The sequence below is a fragment of the Protomyctophum bolini genome (assembly GCF_963924005.1).
Source record: "Protomyctophum bolini genome assembly, chromosome: 23".
NCBI classification, from domain to species: Eukaryota; Metazoa; Chordata; class Actinopteri; order Myctophiformes; family Myctophidae; genus Protomyctophum; species Protomyctophum bolini.
This window is the reverse complement of record NC_137884.1, coordinates 5,613,160-5,635,491: the sequence shown is the minus strand read 5'-3', so window position 1 is coordinate 5,635,491 and position 22,332 is coordinate 5,613,160. Positions and strand designations below refer to the sequence as shown.

General features: G+C 43.5%; 2 protein-coding genes across 3 annotated transcripts in view; both read left to right on the top strand.

The window, feature by feature from the left end:
• nampt1 (nicotinamide phosphoribosyltransferase 1) overlaps nt 1–6,443 on the top strand; it is a 37,597-nt gene extending 31,154 nt beyond the window's left edge. The window contains exons 11-12 of one of the 2 annotated variants that reach the window (XR_013963534.1): nt 785–4,935; nt 4,969–6,443. Coding sequence is in view for 1 of the 2 variants with exons in the window: in XM_080757182.1 (XP_080613308.1) it covers nt 785–898 (114 nt within the window). In the remaining variant the exon portion in view is untranslated. Of the gene's footprint in view, nt 1–784 lie in introns of both variants that reach the window. The other variant, XM_080757182.1, reaches the window with a different exon arrangement.
• A 1,660-nt stretch (nt 6,444–8,103) lies between these two features.
• On the top strand, nt 8,104–21,468 carry sypl1 (synaptophysin-like 1). The gene is made up of 5 exons (XM_080757189.1): nt 8,104–8,315; nt 15,923–16,041; nt 16,818–17,022; nt 17,447–17,638; nt 18,097–21,468. The coding sequence occupies exons 1-5, from the start codon at nt 8,244–8,246 to the stop codon at nt 18,226–18,228; spliced, it is 720 nt and encodes a 239-aa protein (XP_080613315.1). The 5' UTR covers nt 8,104–8,243; the 3' UTR covers nt 18,229–21,468.
• Nucleotides 21,469–22,332: the final 864 nt, after the last annotated feature.

Sequence of the window (22,332 nt, the reverse complement as noted above, 5' to 3'; positions counted from 1 at the left end):
ACGCTGTCACTCAAGTGATCTACTGGCCAATCACAGCGCCAATCTTTTCCTTAATCAGACCCGAACATGCACTCGTGCTTCCACGGTGCTTCGCAAGGAATCTCGGGGAAATCTTTGCCCTCCCTTGAGCCTATACGCTCCAGAGCCAGAAGGGGCGTCCACCTTTATACGTCTATGGTTGTGGACATACTGTACTGTATGTGCAGACGAGGGATCATGGATGGAAGGGTGCATTAGGTCAAAGGAGGAGAAAGGGGAAGGCCAAACGGGACATGCTGGACGCTGGAGTGACCGAGGAAGATGGCAGACTCAGGAGAACAGGAGCGGATGGAAACGGATGCTCCAGCGACCCCTGGTGGGAATGAACCGAATAAAGAATAAACTTCAATATATGAAAGGAATACTTTGAATTATACAATGGACAAGAAAAGACGTAAATATAAAGGCAAAGAAACTAGGAATTTGTAGGAAAGTGTATTTGTATTGTGCATTTCAACAATGAGGCAATGCAATGGAAAATGGTAGAAAGAAATGTAAAAAGTAGAACAGAAAAATTATCGAATCATTTAAAAAATGACAGGCTTTATACTACATATACAGTACAATCAGTATTGGGTGTGCATATAGTATACACTAGTATACTGTACACTGTACAGTGTACATCACAGAGACGTGTGTGTGTGTGTGTATATATATACACACACACACACTCATCTACCTCTCTCTCTCTCTCTCTCTCTCTCTCTCTGTGTGTCTCTCTCTCTCCCTCCCTCCATCGCTCCAGGACCTGCTGCGCACGGTTTTCGAGAACGGCAAGGTCGTGCAGACGTACACATTTGACGAAGTCAGAGACAATGCCAAACTCCAAGAGGAGAAGCTGGCCGCCCAGGTGCTCTGAGAGCCCTTCAATGACCCCTCACCCCTGACCCCCGTGACCTTTTGGCCTCCGATGTCTCGTCACACCCCGCCCTGCCCCGTCCCCCTCCCAACCACACTCCACCCACAATGACAACTGGAGGTAGCACACACTGCTAATAGAACCCCCCCCCCCCCACCAACACACACACACCATAAAAACAAAGCCCTATTACTTTGTCGTAATAGCAATTATAGCCCATCTACAAGAGTTTGTGTAGATCATCAAAATGTTGCCATTTTCTGAAAGTTTTATGTTTTCACCTATGAGGACATGCCCAAAATAGGGAGGCCAGTGTAAAAGTGGTAAAATAACATCCTGAATGTCCCTGGAAGGACCCAGTGTACCGAATCAAACTGTCTATGAAACTGTCTGCCGACGGTGAAGTGGTGCCGAGCAGCGGATGTGGGGGAAAAACTCCCACAAACTAGCCCACCCATACACACACCTCCAACCGATGACACACACACACACACACACACCCCACCCCCCAGTTGGCACGATCCATCGCCTGGAAGAGAAGTGGAGAAGAAAGTGAGGGAAAATTTGAATGAAAGTGTGTGTGATAGAGCTTTGAGAGTGTTCGAAGAATAGAGGGAGAGAGTGGGTGGATGTGACATGAATCAGCGTTGCGCGCTGGTGTCACTCACCAAAAATAGCGGGATCATCAAACTCACAACACTTCGCCTCAAGGCTGTAACCACTTAAGCCCTAAATACTTTGTTGGCCACGGCGGGCCAGGTCAGCAAACTCCTCGTTTGTAGATCGGCTATTCTGCCTTACAGAAGGTGCAGTAACTACGTTTTTTTGGACACACCCGACGTACTTGCGTATCCAAAGGTGAAATTAGCCTTTGTGATTTTAGGTGATAAACATTTACCTCAAGAACATATTTACAATTGGTGTAACATCACTTATTTGGCGATATCTCATTTGGCTGACCAGTCGAAACATTTTTAAACCTATCATTATCTTATCACTGCACTTTGGCTTTGTAGGGCAGTATTGTAGACGGATGTTGTGGATTATTATCATGACATGTCTGAATAGGGACACTAGGGTTCAAGTGGTTAAAGTGCATCGTCTGCGACCCTGTAGGAACACGAAAGAGAACATGACCATCAGTCGGAGAGAAAGTGGAGGAAATAATGTACACAGAAAAATCCATGTCGCTAATTTAACTCGACTCCAATAGCGTACAAAGGAGGTTACGCATTAATTTGGTTCTGTTTGTTAAATTAACTCTGTTTTTCTTTTCTGTTTAATATGAAGACACGCCCACCCTGATGACCGTGCCCCGCTCCCCCCGGTGTATTGTGTACAGAGTTGTTTTTATTTTTTAAATGTACGAATCTACTCAACTGTCATGTGAAGGAAGCAAATAGTTTTGTCTAATGGTGCACCGACAGCATTTACTGGAACAGGAGTCAGTAGAAATGCCAGACATGTACTCGTTATTTGAGATTCATTTAATAATTTGAAAGTGATTACAGATTCTAGAATGATGCTAGCCTGTTTCCATTGGCATTCAAAGTCTTTAAACTTTCGTTCCTCACGATCGAGAGAAGCAGTTGTGCCCAAAACTGATCAAGGGAAACTACTCAAACGTGAGTACGTGTTCTTTGTATTTGCAAAACAAAATGTTATCGGTGCACCCGTGAGTCATTGTATTGTGGCTCGTTATTCTCACAACCCAATCGCCAGAGAAGAAACGTTGCCGATGTGCGTTCCTGTAAATGGGTCTGTAACTCTGAGAGTGTACAAATGGAACCAAATGAACCCTAACGGCCGGGTCCATTTGGTAAACCACTGATTGTTGCACGTTTCAAGGCAGGCATGCCGTCTGCAGTGGGCTCATGCTCGTGAGGTGCCCCCGAGCGAGCCGTTGGTCCAGTGGACTGGTCGCACTGAGGCGAGCGACTGCGATGCCTGCTGCAGTTGATTAAGCGCCGTTTGAGTTACGTACCGCACTGGTTCAAATGGACCCTTTGCCGATCTGACACTCGAGACAGAGTGTACACATATAACCGGGTCCATTTGGTTACATTTTGTACCAATTTATTTGTTAAATGAACACTGTGGAGTTCACAGTGCGGCTTGGGGTTCCAGAGATTTAAAATAAAGAAAAAGGCGGTCAAATCAATCATAGGGACATAATATTTTCGGTTATAATGTACTCGCGTAAAGATGCATGATTACATCTGGATCTACAAACGCAAGGGTTTGGGTCACGCAGCGTTTTGGCAACTAAAACATTTATCCAATTTGTTTTTTTTGCAGAAAGGTGCAGTTGTGACGTTTTCTCTGGCGAACCTGGCTGGTTTCACACAATGCATTCATGACTTTAAAGGCCCCAATCTGTAATCTCAAAATGTCTTTTATTTTACATTTTTAAAACTTGATTTCCCCTGTCGAAGGCATTCGATTTAATTGAGATTATTTACCCCCATTAATCCTGATTTAGGTCTTTAGGTCGGTGAGTGCACTTGTTTAACAACCTGCTCCAATACAACCCCAAGACTTGCGTATAGAGGCGGCTCACAGAGTCAGTCTTCACAGGAATGGAGACAAACCTTTTGCCATGTGCTTTAATGACAGCTACAGTGTGTTAAATGTTGCTATTGATGTGTCTGCACTGGAATGAATGTGTACCCAGTATGTGTGTGTGTGTGTGTGTGTGTGTGTGTGGCGTGCGTGTGTGTGTGCGCACAGATTTATTTCTTTTATACAAGACTGGTATAATGTTCCTTTCGTGGAAATGTGTTTGCTGATGGGTGTAACAGGAGGGCTCTCTTCCCTACTGTATGTTGATGGCGTTATTGTCTGCAGATGGGGATAAGGCATTGCTGTGACACTCTAGTGATACATGGTGTCAACAAGAAACGGCGAGAGACGCAGGTTCCAAAATGTGTTTAAATGTTTTGAAAAAGCTCAAAATAGTTTTGCCCCTCTTTTTTTGTATTAACTGCCTGACTGTACAACCAATGAAGGAAAGCAACCGTCAGTAGATATTGTCCTGGAAATAGTTCGAAAGCCAATACTTTATTGCCATGTCTACATGAGTGATTGGAATTTGTCTGTCTTGGTGAGCTTACTTAAACAATAACAGAATAAGACAAACATTATTGCACAATTTATTCAACCTGCCTGTGGCCTGCAGTGCATGTTTGGAGTGTCGGAAAGGCCTGGCTCACTGAAAAGTGTCAAGACGCTTGCGTCATCAAATGCAGCCTTTGCGTCAGTGTCGCTCGCATCAAAGCCATTTTTCATTGTGTCAGGCGTGGCGTTTACGGATGTGTGCCGTTCTGGAACCGGGAGTTTCTTAATGTATCTTGTGTGAGAGGTAAGGAAATACAAAAGAAAACCGTTTTAACCACGTGAGAGAGGGGTCTTTTGAGAACTTCAAAGCCCTTCTTTACTAATCAAGCCATATAGGGAGATGATCACGTCCTCCAATCTGGATGCGTTGCGCACTACCTTGTCCAACAGTCGACTGTTCTCAGCTGCCATGTTGCCAAACCACACCTTTTATTGCATAGATGAGGATGCGCTCCACTGCTGCTCTATGTTATACTGTTGACAGTTCCATACCATCCTTGGATTGGATTTGCACTACCACATTATTTCAGCTGTCTTAGCTGTCTTGAACCCTAGTGTCCCAATTATGGGACAAATCAGTGAAGATGGCAGATCTACAAGCTCACAACGCATGGCATTTGCGATGCATTGTGAGGTTGTATATTGGCTTTTTCGTTAAACACAATTTCTTTTTTTCTTTGTTTTTGCTTATTGATGGTTACAGTAGGCTATAGACCTAAAAACTAGCATAGTTAGTTTGGAAGGAGCATTCAGCAAAGGTCCAGCCAGCCTGGGAATTGAACCAGGGACTCATTGTCATGCATCAGAGCCTATCGGGTACGTGCCTTAATCACTGCTATCGCCGCCCCTGGTAGATCGGCTATTTTCAAGATATTTGGTGTAGAGGGGGAAAAGAGCCTAGAGGGCTATTTTTGCTGAATGTTTGCCCAGAACAGGGACGCCTGTGTCTGGAGTGTTTCCTTCAGATTAATAGTGGTGATGGCCCCACCCATTTCAAGGTGGACGAAAACTGAGGGCATTCCCAAGAATAGTACTATATTATATATTATGTCAACCTTCCCAGTGATTTAAGAGCAATTATTAGCGGTGATTATTCAGGTGATATTCAGCCTACTTGGAGTACCTGGATGGGGGACTTTACTTGATACTTTTATCTTAAATAGGTTTAGCATTTTACCAGGTGTAAATAAGATCATAAGATTCACATTCTTGAGTTGATCATCTCCCTTTTTTCGCCCTCTCTCTGGTGCATCATACCCATGTTCTAAGGAATGATTGGTCACATTGCCGAGTTGAGGCCGTATAGCTTTTTTTCCCCCTGTAGGAAGTAGCATACAGTAAGTAGCACAGGGATCAAATAGTTATACAACCAGAAACAAATGGTGGAGATTGGTTTGATCATGGAAAATACATAGAATTATGACCAGGTCTTCAAACTCATTCCTCGGAAGCAGCAGTGGAATGCCATTGTCCAGTTGTGTTGTGGTGTCATAAGGCTTTTGTCAATTCAAAGAAAGATTTCCCTCCATAGTCCATAATGTACAGACAACGCACTTGGCCAAACTGATTTAAAAATGGTGTAAAATTGATATAACTAATCTTATTGCTGAAACATAATGCAGATATGCAGCTATAGGCCTACCTTTTCTGTCTTTGTCTTTTTCTTGTCCTTCTTATTTTTGCAACTGGAATGTATTTGTGTACAATATTGAAACCCCCATTTTGTTGTTCCAACAAGTTTCGACATAACGCAAGCAGCAGTTGTCCTTTTACGTCTCTTTGTTTCCAGTGAGGGGGTACTTTTAGTACAGTTTTGATTTTACTATTTTGATACAATCCTCAGTTCTTACCTCAGAAAATAAATCTTATAAATCTATATTATTTTGTATGACAAAGGTGAAAAAAAAATCAACAAAAGAAAATGTCTGAATTATTGTAGTAAAGAGCATTACTTTATGTGAGATACGGCCATACTGCCTCCTCATGTGCACTGTACATACAACTTATTTGATTGAAAAAGGAGTATGCACAACGCAGGTTTTAAGGAGACAGACATACTACTAGATGTTGTTATTTTTTTGTCTAAATGACCAATTTTATACCAACAGAAAAGTGATCCAAACCTGCTTGGGTGTACTGGCAGTATGACCTTTTTTCTTTGTTGTATTTTTTTTTTTGTGACTCAAAGCTTTTAGCATCCGTGTGCGTGTGTGCGATTGAGTGACATTTTTGTGAATGCCTCTGTATTCTATGGAAAAAAATGTGAATATGAGTGACTTATATTTTCTTTTCAGTTGTTGTTTTACTTGTATGTATATGTTGGTTGTCCCAAAATTCTCTCCCAACACAGATGTCTCTGATATTTTAACTAACATAACTGTTGCTATATTGTCAACAAACACAATGATTAAAGATATCACCATGTCAATTTGAACCGTTCAATTAATTCAACCACCATCTTTTTAGCCACATAGTCCAGTGCTGTATACAGTATATAAAACAGGAGGCCCCCTCCTGTTTTTGCCCTACACTGTTAGGGATGCACAATACTGACTTTTCGACCGATAAGAATAATTGCATTGTCAATTGATACTGATATTGCAATAGGCCTACAAGTTTCCTATAGGATTTACCATGCACCTGTTTCTGGGGGCAGATGCAGACTGCTTTATTATTATTAGTTGAGGAACAGTGGGGGGGGGGGGGGACTTGGCCTTGGGGACCTGCAGGAGGTTGGCTTCATTGGACCTGAGGGAACGGTGGAGACGTGAGGTTCGAGAAGATCAGAGAAGGTTACCCTTGCAGTTGAGTAATAAATTGACCATGGGCATATCTATCATTTTCACTTTGTCCACCACCGGGTCCGTCGAGCAGTTAAAGTGATGTGCTTTTTATAATATAGCCTGTGACTCAGAACGGCGGGAAGAGTAAGCTGACTTAGCGGAGACGCCCCTGCTGTTCAACACATTCTCTACAACCACACGCAGCCTTGCTGGCTCAGCCATTAAGCAGCGATCCTCTGGGCCATGGGCCGAATGGGTAAGTGCCTTGCCCAAAGGGCACTGATCCTCTGGGCCATGGGCTGCATGGGTATAAGTGCCTTGCCCAAAGGTCACTGAAACTGAAGTCATTCATGAAATTCCTGAATTCAGTTGAAGCTTCTGCATGCCCTCCAGACTTTGGTCTGGGTTCAAAGGCTGTGTGTGTGCGTGTGTGTGTGTGTGTGTGTGTGTGTGTGTGTGTGTGTGGTGGGGGTATATGCATTCCACAATTCTAACAGACAGTACATGGTCTTCATTATAGGTATACAGTCCTTGCATGATTTCATTACAAGCTTTACATATCTGCAATTAGGCAACATTTTGAGGGATATACACTATACAGCATATCTATATGAGGAATTCTGGATTAATTACACTGAAATTATAAAACAGCATAGGTTTATTGCATGAGATGAGATCAGAAGTAGTGGTTTGGTGGTCTGTATAATCTTCTAGAAAGCAGGGATCAGAACAAATAGATACATTATGAGGAAGAAGTTGTCACAAGTGTGTGTGTGTGTGTGTGTGTGTGTGTGTGTGTGTGTGTGTGTGCTGCCTGCTATCCTACTCGGAGTTGGCTATGACCGAGTCAGACTCAGCAGCTCCATTATAATAACACAGCACAGCTCACAAATCAACAGCTTCAGAAAGAAGCATAAACATTTAGAAATTGACTTTTACAGGGTTACCGCAAGGAAGCCCATGAGGGTTCAGGGAACATTGTGCTTAGTTGCAAGTTGATAGGTCAGTTGAGCTTTGCCTTTGAGGAATTGTTAGGCCTATTAGGTAGGCTATATGGTATTGGTCGGGTTAATATTAAATATACATTTTAAATATGGCATTTGATGGTAGGCCTATATGTTAACTTAATCAAATTTGTCTAATCTGTTCAAATAGATCTATATTTACTTCTGCGATAGCAAGTTTGGGACGTCTTTGCTCTCGGCTGTACCGCCTCCGTTATTTACGTATCGCAGCATCACCGAACGAACCGCACCGCAAGAACCTCTGCTGCTGCTGCTGCTGCTGCTCACAGATCCACGTCATTCTGTCAACTACTCCCTTTTACCCCAAAACTTCAACCATTCGGACGAATCGGACCTATACAGCTATCCACAACGCGCCGAAGCCAGGATATTGTCTTGAGGATCGATAAACGTATTCGATCATAGCCTAAAGGCGATAACATGATGACAGGATTTCGACTGAACTTATCGCCGCTTAAAGAACCGCTGGGTTTTATCAGACTTGTGGAGTGGGTGAGTATATAGCCTTCTAGCCTAGGTACTGAGTAGCCTGCATGTAGCCTACTTTAATATATAAATGTGTTATAATTTACGCAACGTTAAGTACCAGGAGAAAGGGCGACGCGCAAAAGAAGAAACTAAACTTTTAACATTTTTTAATGCGTCCGGGGATTTTCCACAAGAGGTTGTAGATATTATGGCCTTAGAATGAATGAACTAAAAGTTTTTATAGTCATTTGTGCAGAATTTTAAGTCGGGGAAGCAGGGTTTACTGGAGAAAAAAACAATACTAATGCCTATGTCTATATTTGTGTTCGCAATAGGGCTGTCATCCAATTTGATTCAATAAGGAATAAGCTGCTACCCTTACCCTACCTATAGCCTATGCATTGCCCAACGCCCATGCCTATACATCTATCTCTCGCAAGTTTTGCTGAGTTTATGACGTCACGCAGTTTTCGTGGACTATTACCATCTGCATATATTTCACGCTACACAGCGCGCATAGACCATGAAGGATAGTGGCCCCGTTTGGAACCTCACTCACTCTCCGGCCTCCGAGGTTCCAAACGGGGCAAAGGGAAGGGAGTGGGGCTGCATGCTGGGACGTTCAGCTGTATAGATGTGCCAGCTCTGCAGTCAGTGATAGGCCTATATACATAGCCTAGTTCTTGGTCTGTCCTTCAAATGAAAGAGAGAGAGAGAGACGGTTATAGTTTAATCCATTTCTCGACAATAATTTACCTGGAAGTTATGTAGCGTTGACTCTTCACTAGTTCACTCTGGTGCACAGTTGCAACAAACGTTTGGTTACAATTGAAATACCGAAAGCAACAGTAGCCTATTTAGCCTGACACGCCCCCCACAGCGCATCACCGCAACTGCGATTTTTTTTTCAGTGAGAAGTTTTGAACCCATTAATAAGTCCTGCAACTGAACTGGGTCACCGTCATGCAGGCTCTGTAGATAACTCAATTACAGGCTCTCTCTCTTTAGCCGGTTTCTCTCTCCCCACACACAGAGTCGTCTGGTATCACACACACACACACACACACACACACACACACACACACACACACACACACACACACACTGTGTGTGAAATAAGTAGTCATGCACAACTACACACAAGTAGATAGTGAGGGTCGGAGAAGGCAGAAACAAGCAGTCATCTGACTGTGTGTGTGTGTGTGTGTGTGTGTGTGTGTGTGTGTGCTCGCTTGTTTGTTTTGGTAGGCTATTGTAGGACCCCGATGTAATGGATAAAGTGAACAATAAGGCCATATTCTCACTTTCTCAGTAATAATAATATAAGGGTGTGTGTGTGGTAGTTCCATAATGCAGGCAGCACACCTTCAGGTATGTTGGCTATGCAGCCATAATGGAGGATCAAATGGGCGGCGGTGGCTCAGGGGTAGACAGTGGCTGGATGGGAACCGCAAGGTTGGCAGTGCGAACCCAGGCTCCCCCAGAGTTAGTGTCGAAGTGTCCTTGAGCAAGACACTGAACTCCAAAGGTGCCTGCATGGTTTCTTCCGCCATTGGTGTATGAATGGGTGTGTGAAGGGGTGAATTGATGCACAATCTATGTAAAGCGCCTTGGATAAAGGCGCCATGCACCATTTACCATTTAACCACTATAAAAGTGTAACAACAGCAGTGATCCGTAACTTATAAATTTAAATCAGGCATCATGTGTCTACCATCCATGTACATTAATGACCAGAGGATAGGATATCAAACGCCCCCCCCAACAAATCCAACCCTGGCTGATAGTACAGTTATATCTCTGTATTGACATTGTCACAAACAATATGCCACAGTCATATATTGTCACGTCACAAACCTATCCAGCACTTCACTAGTAGGCCTATATATATAATTCATGGCACATCCTAACTTAACATTTGCAGATGTTTGGAAATGTTTTGGCAGTATATCGAGGCAAATACATCATGAAACCAATTTCTTTAGAATCATTTGGGAGAATCCATCCATTTTACATGACATGACCCATGTGTAAGCCTTGAAACATATAGGCCATGCATGAAACCCAATAGTCGTACACACACAGATCACTGTAAAATATCATTATGCGTGTCCATATTTTTCCATTTGTCCTGTTAGTGTTAAGAGACTCATTTAAGTCTTAGTCATGCAGTCCACAGCCTGTGTGCGTGCATGCGTAGGTGTGCGCGCAATGCGTGTATGTGATTTGCAAAGGGACTTCCTAACCGCCACATTAACATTATGACCTGGATTATGCTGCACACCTGGTTGATATCTAATAATCATTTGCATATATGTTGGAGGGAGCACACATGCAACTCCAACTGTATTAAGAAACTAGGTGCAACAGATAAACAAATATTTAATTAAAATAAAATCAGACCTGTCTGAAGTGAGTGGTGCAACAGCGCCCCCTGTTGGTACCCTGAACATACATACGGACATACAGACTGAGACAGACAGACAGACATAGGGAGGGGCAGACATTGCTGTTCCTAGGAGTGGCTGCACCACTCAATCGGCTATTTAGGCCAAATGTTCACCTACTAAGCAGGCATGCCCGCAGAATAGGGTCACTATAGGGTTCAAGAAGGGTTAAGAAATGCTCCTCTAAATAGGCCTGTAAAAATCACTATTTTCATTTTGTGTGAAGGGAAGTGGTCAGTTCGTTCCCATTTTGGTATTTAGCTTTTTTGAGATGGAAGAAAGCTGAGACAGCCGAGGTGACTAGCAAAGCCCGGGAGGGAGGTCTCTGGCAGGAAGTGTTCCACATGTGGTGCCCAAACATGGGGTTTTTTAACAGCTACATCACTGACTGGACCATCTGTAAAGAATCATTATTAAGCAGTTTTCTGGACTCGTTTCCCAGGGAGTAACTCAATTGCTGAAGAACTTAGACACATTATAGCAAAAATAATCAGTTTATGCTGTATCCTCTGTGACATACATTGTGACTAAAACCAAGGTCCTGACCCCCCTCTGTCCTTGGTTGTCAACAAGGGCTGTGTGTGACATGGCATGTGAACGTAACACAACTGTATTAAAGATTAAAGCTCCAATCCGGGACTTATTTGTCATCATTAGAGTATGTAATACAATATACAGTAAATAACACATCTGCAGTGCAGGTTGGAGGGGGGTCCTTCTACTCTTCCATTGAGACATTTAGACCCTGGTAGGACAGGACACCTATACTGGTTGTGAGTGCGTGCGTGCATGAGAGCGTGCATGAGAGAGAGGGAGTTGGCTCCATGCTGGCTGTTGCAGTTGCTCTTGCTGTGTGACACAGCGATCTTGTAGTAGTCGTGGAAGTTACAGTACTCTGCTCAGGAATGTGTGTGTGTGTGTGTGTGTGTGTGTGTGTGTGTGTGTGTGTGTGTGTGTGTGCGCGTGCGCGTGTGTGTGTGTTAAAGCAGTCGGTCAGCAAATGCAGCCTGCGGCCTGTGTGTATGCGCGTGTGCGCCACAGGAAGTGGCGGACTATCACATCTGGAGAGACATCTGGATAGGCCTGAGGGTGTGTGTGTGTGTGTGTGTGTGTGTGTGTGTACATTTGAACATACAGTACAGCACAGTACAGTATGTGTGGATTCACAGGATGCACACGCCTCAGTTTGTACATTTGTGGGGGCATCACGTTAAGACAGAGGCTGCTTGACACGCATTTCATAACGTCACCTGTTACGTAGTCACGTTGTTGCTGATACGTCAGCAGCCAGCGCCACTCTTTCCATGATTCTCACTGTTGACAAAAATAGCGCCGTTCAAGTCTTGAGAGTACAAATTTATTGTAAAAAGTAAACGATTCAGTGTCAGATTCAGTAGTACAAAAGAATGATGGTGAATGATAAGGGGACGTCGCAGGACAACAGCAGTAGCTGTGTGGGGTGAGTTTAGTGAATGATAAAGGGACGTTGCAGGACAACAGCAGTAGCTGTGTGGGGTGAGTTTAGTGAATGATAAAGGGACGTCGCAGGACAACAGCAGTAGCTGTGTGGGGTGAGTTTAGTGAATGATAAGGTCGCAGGACAACAGCAGTAGCTGTGTGGGGTGAGTTTAGTGAATGATAAGGGGACGTCGCAGGACAACAGCAGTAGCTGTGTGGGGTGAGTTTAGTGAATGATAAGGTCGCAGGACAACAGCAGTAGCTGTGTGGGGTGAGTTTAGTGAATGATAAGGGGACGTCGCAGGACAACAGCAGTAGCTGTGTGGGGTGAGTTTAGTGAATGATAAGGGGACGTTGCAGGACAACAGCAGTAGCTGTGTGGGGTGAGTTTAGTGAATGATAAGGGGACGTCGCAGGACAACAGCAGTAGCTGTGTGGGGTGAGTTTAGTGAATGATAAGGTCGCAGGACAACAGCAGTAGCTGTGTGGGGTGAGTTTAGTGAATGATAAGGGGACATTGCAGGACAACAGCAGTAGCTGCGCAGTGCGCATTGATACAACGTCAAACTGGTGTTTTTCCTCAACTCACACCACAGACCAATCAGAAGCCTCGGCTCCATTACCAGACATACCAGTGACATTTTCAGATCCGCGGAACGCAGCGAATCAGGCTGGAACCCAGGCTAGTGTTGACCAATCAGAACGCAGCGAATCAGGCTGGAACCCAGGCTAGCATCACGTACAATGCTTCTCAAAGTGAGGGGGTAAAATAAATGGTAAATGGTGCATTTATATAGCGCCTTTATCCAAGGCGTTTTACATAGATTGTGCATTACATTCACACACACATTCATACACCGATGGCGGCGGAAACCATGCAAGGCACCAACCAGCACATCAGGGGGTTCCTGAGAGGGTTCAAGGACTGAATGGCAAGATTAGTTAGTATAGCATTGCAATCAGTTTCACTTAAATAATCAAGCCCTTAAGAGTCTTTTTGCTTTCTTTCTTTTTTTTACGGGCACTAGCCCCTCTAATGTCTGGCTTTTGAAATTACGCCATATACTGTAACAGCCAAGTCTATGGACTTTTAATGTTTGTTTATAGCACTAACTCTGGGGTCACTCTACCCCTGAGCCACTGTGTGTCCCTTGTTTCCTGAGTTTCGCCTTGTGTGGTGTACTTCTGTTGTGATTGGCTATTTCTGAAAATAGCCAATGTACAAGCTCACAATGTGTCATGTTGCGATGCGTTTTGAGTTTGTAGATTGTCCCACAAGGCAATGTTAATATGATGGAGGTAGAGCACAACCACCCGATAGTTTCCCAAGCCACGTGCTCACACGCTGAGTTGGTGCCGCCGGTCCCCGGGATGGAACCCAGAACCTTATGGTCCAGGTTGGCTCATTCAAGTAGTCTGATCACTACACGTTACAGTATACCCATGACTGAGCTATCCAGACACTGGAGTTAGTTTGCAGTGAATGTTTTGCTGTTCACAGTGCAAATTTGCAGCTCAGTCTTCGTCAGTTTGGGGGGAACTAACCAATCATTTTTCAGCCTTGAGTCTTTGTTCACAACATGATATCATATCAAGAATATAAGAAAGGTAGTCCTTTAAATCTAGTTCTCATGTTTTGTCCGTTGCATAACAGATGCTGCGTGGATTCCCTGCTTGTATCAGCTGCACAAAAGAGCGTTTTTCAGATTAAGCTCGGGGGTTACCTCACTGACTAGAGGAATTTAACTCGCTGATTTTAAAGAGAGCATTAGTGTCACATGGTTTCCATGCTCGTTCAGACTCCTTTATGTGGCACAGAGACAGATTGTCAAAGGACACACGGAACTGAAGTGTGCATGTGTGCAACTAGTGTTTTTACAGCTTGGCTGTCCCTCCTATTGAAGCATACTTAAGGACTGGGGAGATAATGATCCATTCAGCAGTGCTGATGTAGTATCATTATAGGCTAATGGACTGCATTTCACATTAATATTGCAGTGGCCTTTCTAAAAACAATAACAAATACTTTGTTTTTAATAAGGGTTCTTGCTATTCCTTTATCGACAGACTGTCTATTATATTATGGCCACAGTGAAAATACATTATCTACCTGTGTCATCTGATAAGTGACTAAAGTGATGGAAATTGCCATTGCCTTTTGATAAGGTGTTCCTGGACTGCGCCACCTAAACGATCACATATTTGGTCCATAATGCATGTTACTTCCTTCTGATACCTCTGTTTTCCTCCATGTTTTGATTGCCTCTGCATTATACTGCAGCATTTTATGTTATGTGTACCATTTGACCTCACTGGCATCTGTTTACATGTGAAATGTTGCTCTACTCTGAGATGAAGAAATGCTGTTCTTTTGGCCTTGTTGGAATGAGAATTTGAATTTGGATGAGAATCTATAATCACACCCAGATTTGTAACATCGGTGTTGATCTGTTTAGCCAGACATCTGAACCTTGATTTCATTTAATTAAGCAATTAACTCTTGGCATTCCAATGAATTAATCAGTAAGAAAACACTGACAGCTAGGGGTAATTTATAGATGATGATGTTTTCTTCCGTCTCAGTGTTTTTCTTTTAATCGCTGATGTGTGGAAACCTTTTATGTCCAAAACTGTTACTTTTCAGGACATAGAAAAAATAACCTGTGTAGTAATATAGTACAATGTTATTATTTAGTCACATGTTCTTGTTAATACTTTTCATTGGTTAAATACACAGACACCCATTAAGGACGTGAACGACGTGAACCCCTTTTGGTGATTTTACCTTTCGGGAACCCATTTTCAGGTTGCTGTTCCTATGTACAGTATATACAGACATAAAGCTTTTTTGAATAAAGTAATTTTTTGAATAAATATTAGAAGTTTTTCAGAGAACTTTTTTTTTTTTTCAGAGAACCCAAACCATGTGTGCGTGCGTGCGTCGTGCACTGCAGTGGTCTGTGTGTGTGTGTGTGTGTGTGTGTGTGTGTGTGTGTGTGTGTGTGTGTGTGTGTGTGTGTGTGTCTGTTAGGCTGCTCAACAGTGACACTTGGTGGTTTTACTTACTCATGCCTATCGCTACTTTTCATGGAGCATAATAGGCCGTTGACTACAGTCTGCCAGAGTCCTCTATCCTGGGCCTTCATTTCCAGCTGTTTCCATGTCAGACATGAACAAACACTATTTCTGAATGACTCTGACCTTTGTAAAGTAATCGCTTCTGGAATATAACAGAAGACATATAACTAAGCAATTTTGCTTTTTTGTAATGTACCGGTATCTAAAGAGCACAAAGTACGTTTATGAACATACCAAGTATCGCGATACTGTCCACCGCTTCCTGTCTGGCAGCCAAATATCGCGATACCTATGAGACAGAAATGATACCTGTTTAGAATCCTCAAATAAAACTATTTGAGGATTACATGCAAGCAAGTGATTAGAAAACAACCTGTGATATGTCTTCTTTTGTATTCCTGAACGAGCTGGTCCAGCCGGCTCCATTCTCTGCCATGTATTCATGGAACTTCCGGCGCGAGGTTTGCCACCCATGAAAGTGTCATGGCACATCCATCACTGATTTAGAAGGCGTTTTTAGAATTGGCCTCAGGTCTAAATGGATTAGCCACTTTCAACCTTCCGTCTGCTTTTTGTACGATAGCCTACTGTCATACAACAAAGTAAGTCTCTCTCTCTCTCTCTCTCTCTCTCTCTCTCTCTAAACAGCTCACAGCTATATTTGCCTTTGGAAGCTGTGGTGGCTACTCTGGGAAGAACATTATTTCTCTGTTCTGCGGCGATGGGAAGAATGAAACACTCTCCGCCAGCTTCCACTACCCGTTCAGGTGACTTCACATCTTCCAGTGGTCCTCGGCTCAAACTGTTGAATTTCAAGCATCCTCAGTTTGATAGTGCATTATGCTGCCTCATGTCATACGTTCGATCTCTGGGACCCCAATCTTCACAGTAAAATCCTAACTCTGAGAGTGTAACAAATGTATATCCATTTGGTTCCATGTGTACACTCTCAGAGTTACAGACAGCCCATCTCTTCTCTAGGACCCCTGGGGGTCCACGGACCCCACTTTAGGAAACACTGTTCTATACATTTTGATAGATTCTATTCCAGTGTTCCTAAAATGGGGGCTCTAGTAGGCCTATCCCTAGGAGTATTCTGAGGGGCTCCTAGGGGTACACGGCACGTTTATAGTCTTGTGTTATAGTCCTGATCGAGCTCTAGCTCTAGAAAAGAAAAAAGGTGTAACGCGGAAACCTGTGACCTGTAAAATGATGTTAGCATATAGGTGCGCATCGTTGTTTGATGACATTGCGTAGAGTGGTCCTAATGGGTAAAAGAGGTGGCTGAAATGTGCCCGAATAATGCATTTTATATTAATTAAACAATATTAAACAATATATGAAGACATTGAGGGCGGGATAATAAGCCTTGAACCTTGACAGAGTTTATATGAATAGTGGAAGTGTGGAGTCAAGTGGAGTGCTGGTAAGCTCGGCCTCTAGCAATCAGACACCGCGTCGTCGACCCTATTCTGATCTCTGGTAGTGGGATGGAGGTGGACTCCAACTCAATGTATGAACACTGATGGTTTTTACCGTGCAGGTTAAGTCAGGTTCCCCTCATCGATGGAAACGCCACTCTCTGTAACCACTCTGTCGCCACGACGCACATGGTGGGAGACGCCGCCTCCTCGGCCGAGTTCTTTGTGGGTGTGGCCATCATCTGCTTCCTGTACACGATGGTGGCTCTGCTGGTGTATCTGGGATACATGCACGTCTACAAGGACTCCGACTTTGGGCCCATGTTTGTAAGTATTTACATTTGTACAAGGACTGCGACTTTGGGCCCATGTTTGTAAGTATTTACATTTGTACAAGGACTGCGACTTTGGGCCCATGTTTGTAAGTATTTACATTTGTACAAGGACTGCGAGTATTTGCATGGTTTCCCTCAATGGTGGAAAGTAACATGCATACAGTAAAGTACATTTACTTTAGTACTGTACTAAGTATAGGACAGGTAGTTGTGCTTTACGTGATTTTAGTTTTTTCCAGTTTCTCATGTGTTTATGAGGTGACAGTACTCTGTCTTTTAAAGTGCTAAAAGACGGATGCTAACAGCTAGCAGTAGAGATAGAGGCCACGGCCAAGATAGAGCGGCAGAGATAGAGTTTTAAAGGTAAAAAAGCTGTTCTACGGTTCTCTGACTGCCTCCCTCTGTCATCCATGCAGGACTTTGGGGTGACGGCTGCCTTGGCCTTGCTGTGGCTGGTGTGTTCGTCCGCCTGGGCCAAAGGACTGCAGAACGTCAAGGACGCCACCGGCGAGGAGGGCATCCACGACACGCTGGCCCTGTGCAAGGAGAGCGACGTCGTCTGCCAGGTCACGGAGTTCGCCTACATGCGCACCCTCAACATCTCCGTGGTGAGCGGAAAAAACACGGAACCAAAACAAAACGCGATTACGGTGCGCCGCGCCACGTAATACACAGATATCGTTACATTATGTAAGCAGTAAAGGTAAACACTGTGCGGAATGTCCCATTTCACAAGTTCGAAAGTTGATAATAGCCGATCTACGGGCTCACAATGCGGCGCACCGCGACACATTGGCCGAAATTTGTAGGGCTGAACTGAAGTGGTTGGTGTGTATCTCCAGTAAAGTGAAAGTACCTCAGCATTTTACTTACATTAAGTAGCTGTACTGCCTACAGTACTTGAGTAAATATTACTTATATTTACCTGAGTAAATGTTACTTTCCACCAATGCTAAAGGTTAAATACGCAAGTAAACAAGATCTTCAAGTTTGTTTTATTCTTCTCTCTCTCTCTCTCTCTCTCTCTCTCTCTCTCTCTCTCTCTCTCCCTCTCTCTGTTTGCCAGGTGTTTGGATTCCTCAACATGTTTGTGTGGGCGGGCAACGCGTGGTTTGTGTACAAGGAGACCCGCTGGCACTCTCAGAAATACTCTGGCCAGCCAGGGTCTGGAAGACCACAGGTCCCTGCCCCCATCTAACATGCCACATGCACGCACGCACGCACACACACACACGCGCACACACACACACACACACACACACACACACACACACACACACACACACACACACACACACACACACACAATGCGTACATTCTTACACACCTTCATTCACATTCAGTGCTACACACACATAATATACAGAACGTAGGTACTACAAAACACAGACATTTGAGCTTGAATCCACGCACAGTGCAGTGTGTGACCACAAACACACATGCGCAAGTGCACAGAAGCAGACACAGAAAGCACAACCGCTTGCACATGTGCACACACACACACACACACACACACACACACACGCACGCACACACACACACACACACACACACACACACACACACACACACACACACACACACACACACACACACACACACACACAAAGGGGCCTATGAAGACAGAGAGATGATCTGATTGAAGAAGCAGCCATCATGTGGTACAAACCTGGGTCTTGTTGAATAGAGGCCTTATCAGTACCGACAAGATGAACATTGCAGAAGTCTGTCTCTGACCTCTGACTCCAACTGCATTCATCTGTAGCCTTAAACACTAAAGTCATTCTATTTTCAGCTAAGGTATTTGGAGTACAGAGAAAACAGGAGGTGGACTAAAGAAGTCGCTAGACTCCAATGACCATATTGTAAGTAGAATGTGTCTTTCTGATCTAGAGCTATAGCCACCAGTGTGGTAGTGCATTGTCGCATCCAGGGCTTGCTGTAAATAGTGGAACTTCTACAACGTCTATTAGGGGCCATGTCCACAGACAGCATCTTTGAGCATTTGTATGGTAAAGAGGCTCCGGAGTGCCTTCCCGTGGACACGGGCCCTTAAATGTGCCTTATTTTGTATACTGTGCCTTAACTAGCGAGTCGCGACAATGCAATGCTGTTAGTGTATTAAAGATTGACCACGTGCCTTCTGATGCAAAGTCTTTGCATGTTTTGTGCACTTTACTGAGCAGACCAACAGGAAAAGAGGTAATGGCAATGTCTTAGTTGTCAGGCCGCATACACACGTATCAAACACCATCAAACAAATGTTTGGTCTTTTTTCCCCCAATGGGAGTCACATGGTTTGACCAAACATTTTTGTTTGATGGGGCGGGAGGGGCAGAACACCATCAAACACAAATATTTGCTCAAACCATGTGACTCCCATTGGAAAAGCATTGTGGCGGCCATAAAAAAACAACAACAACCAAACATTTAGTTTGATGGTGTTTGATACGAGGCCTCAGAACCAATGCGTCCAAGCAGCTCTAGTCTTACGGACTCCAGACAGCTGCTAGTATTCTACAATTGCATTCCCCCGATCTTCCAATCCAGCGATTAATTCTTCCAGCAGGGCACTGCTCATGGAGCCTCAAACTGTGCAGCAACAATTATATACTGTAGGTAGCTATCATATCGATCTACAGTATAATGATTATTGATTAATAGGTCCCCATATTATGGTACTATAGTCATACACATAGATACTGCATTGGCTGCTGCTGTTCACGGATGCCATATTGGTCAGGACAAGCTGTGTCTCATTATGTCTATTGAAGCACGAGTTCTTTCCACAATTCAAATCATCATAACTCGCGGAATATTCAAAATGCCTTATCTTACGTAGACAGTGTCCATTACGGTATTTAGTATTTACATAAACCCAGACAGGAGACATGTGGCAGCATGCAGGCCCTTGTGTTCAGGGTGACTCAGTCCCTTGAAGTGTCTTTGAGCAAGGCACTCAACCCCTGCCTGCTCATTGTAACAAGGTTTTGATGAGAACGTGGCCTAATGAGCTAAAATGGAAATGTTTGCTTTAACCACTTGAACCCTGACATCCCTATTCTGGGCTAGGCATGTTATAATAGGCACACATTCCGCCATAATAGCCGATTATTATTACATTGAGATTGAGCTCACAACTGTAACGGGAAGTTTTAGATCAGCTATTTTCTGTGCCAGTCCGTGCTTGCTACAAGCGCCGCAATGCAATGCCTTGTGAGCTTATCTGATCAGCTTTGCGACACCATCATACAAGGGTATAAATTACGCTTAAGCGTGCCCTATGTTTGGCATGTGTCAGGTCCTGAATATATATTCCAAAGTCTCTGCCTCTGCCAAAGGTACCAGTGAGAGTTGTGTCCTTCTTTATTTGCGTCCGGTTTTGCTTTAAAATGTGTTATAGTGTATTGTTTCATGTAGTATTTTCAATTTCGTTATTCTTTCAATGTTTTCATTTCAGTTTCCGTCAGTTTGTGAGTAATGCAAAAACGTTTTTCATCGTCGTGATGTGAAGTTAAACAAATTTTTCCGTCATTTTATTGTTATTGTTTTAATTGCTCATGTGTTCCTGAACCATCAACAAATCAATCACTGAGCTGGCTTTTGTTTTATGATTTGTGTATATTTTTAAGTGTTAATGAGGATTATTGTGTGTAAGTATTGACCAAGTATTGATTGTTTGAGTGAAAAGATTATTTTGTTTGCATTTCTGCTTCATTCAGGTTAGCGAGGTTCAGAGAGGTGCATGGTGGAAATGTTGCTGTTATGTACTGTATTGTACAGTAAAATATGTGGCCTTTGGTACAGTAAAAATGTCAGGTGTCCAGAAATGATGTGGTGAATAAGGTTTTTTGCTCTAGACCCACACAAACCTCTGCTGGTCCAGAATTCAATAGTTTTAGTACCATTTCCCCTGTGTCTCTCTATGTCGCTTGCGGAAAATAACATTCCAAGTTATTTGTTGACGAAATTGTCAGTATATTTAGTCATAGTTTTAGTCATCATGGCTTAGTTTTTATTTAGTTTTTATGTAGTTCTTGTCAGTGAAAAAAGGTAGTCGACGAACATTTTTCGTCATAGTATTAGTCGACGAAATCAAAACTGCTACTCTGTCCTCAACTTTACTGTCTCTGTGGAAGACAGCTTCCCTGTACGACGTGTAACTAAAATAGTGTAACTAAAATACCGGTAGCTACATTGTTGAGCTTGTAGATCTGCTATGCTTGGCACGTGAAGTCTGAGTCCAATGCCAAAGTTAAAACAGATAAATGAATGTGTATGGTGTACTGGTTATGCCTCCAAACCCACATGTAATCATCTTCAGATGAGTCAATGATTCCTGCATGTTTAACAGATGGGCTGCTTACACACAAGGACACACATTCTGTAATGTGGAAATTATTTTCTTTTCTTTTCTTTTTTTACAATAAAAAGCACAAAATAAGATATTATAGATAGATTTTATATTTATATATATTATATTCTTAAAATGGGGAGGGGGGGGTGAAAGTATGTGCATGCATACAGTCTGCTACAGTCTTTCACCTTTGAGGATTAAAGAAATGTAACTGTATTCACTGTAAAACTATCATGGCTCTTGCAGTAAAGTTGTCCATATCTGGTGTCCAGGGAAAACAGCCCTAGACAGACACTGGAGGTAGATATATGATGTCTTGGCCAGGACAGACAGACGGACAGAGTATTCTCTGTATCCTGTTTGCTGAGTCATCCTGTGATGTGTGATCTACAAACTGCTGATTGTCTTCTGGGGAACAAACGCAACATTAAGGATGTGCGTGCGTGCGTGCGTGCGTGCGTGCGTGCGTATGTGTGCATGTGTTATTTATAGACAAGGAAGCAGGGACTCCTGGACTTGAGCTAACCCTGATTCCCAGTCCCACCGCACCTGTGTTTTTGAGACCTGCCAGTCTGTCCGTCCATCCATCTGTCTATGTCTTTCAGTCAGTCAGTCAGTCAGTCAGCCAGCCAGCCAGCCAGTCAGTCAGTCAGTCTAACTAGTCTGTCTGTCTGTATGGCCAGCTAATCTCGGCCACCACTGGTCCGATTGGCATGTAGGCCAAGGAATGTAGGCCACTCCAAATGTTTCAAATTGGCCTCGTGGTGTCGCTATAACAGGCCCAGGTAGGCCACCCATGGCCTGCAAGGGATTTGAGCTCCAATGAGCTTTCGAGTCTAGAATGAGCAGATTGCCATGAAAGTTGCAGGGAATTTTCATGCTCCCTGGAAGATGAATCCGAAACATTTGAGTGACCCCATGACCTTTGAATGAACACAAGATTGA

Coding starts and splice junctions, on each gene's coding strand:
- sypl1 (XM_080757189.1), top strand. CDS start 8,244: ATGATGACAGGATTTCGACTGAACTTATCGCCGCTTAAAGAACCGCTG. Junction 8,316..15,922: donor TTATCAGACTTGTGGAGTGG/GTGAGTATATAG, acceptor CTCTCTAAACAG/CTCACAGCTATATTTGCCTT. Junction 17,639..18,096: donor GCACCCTCAACATCTCCGTG/GTGAGCGGAAAA, acceptor TCTGTTTGCCAG/GTGTTTGGATTCCTCAACAT.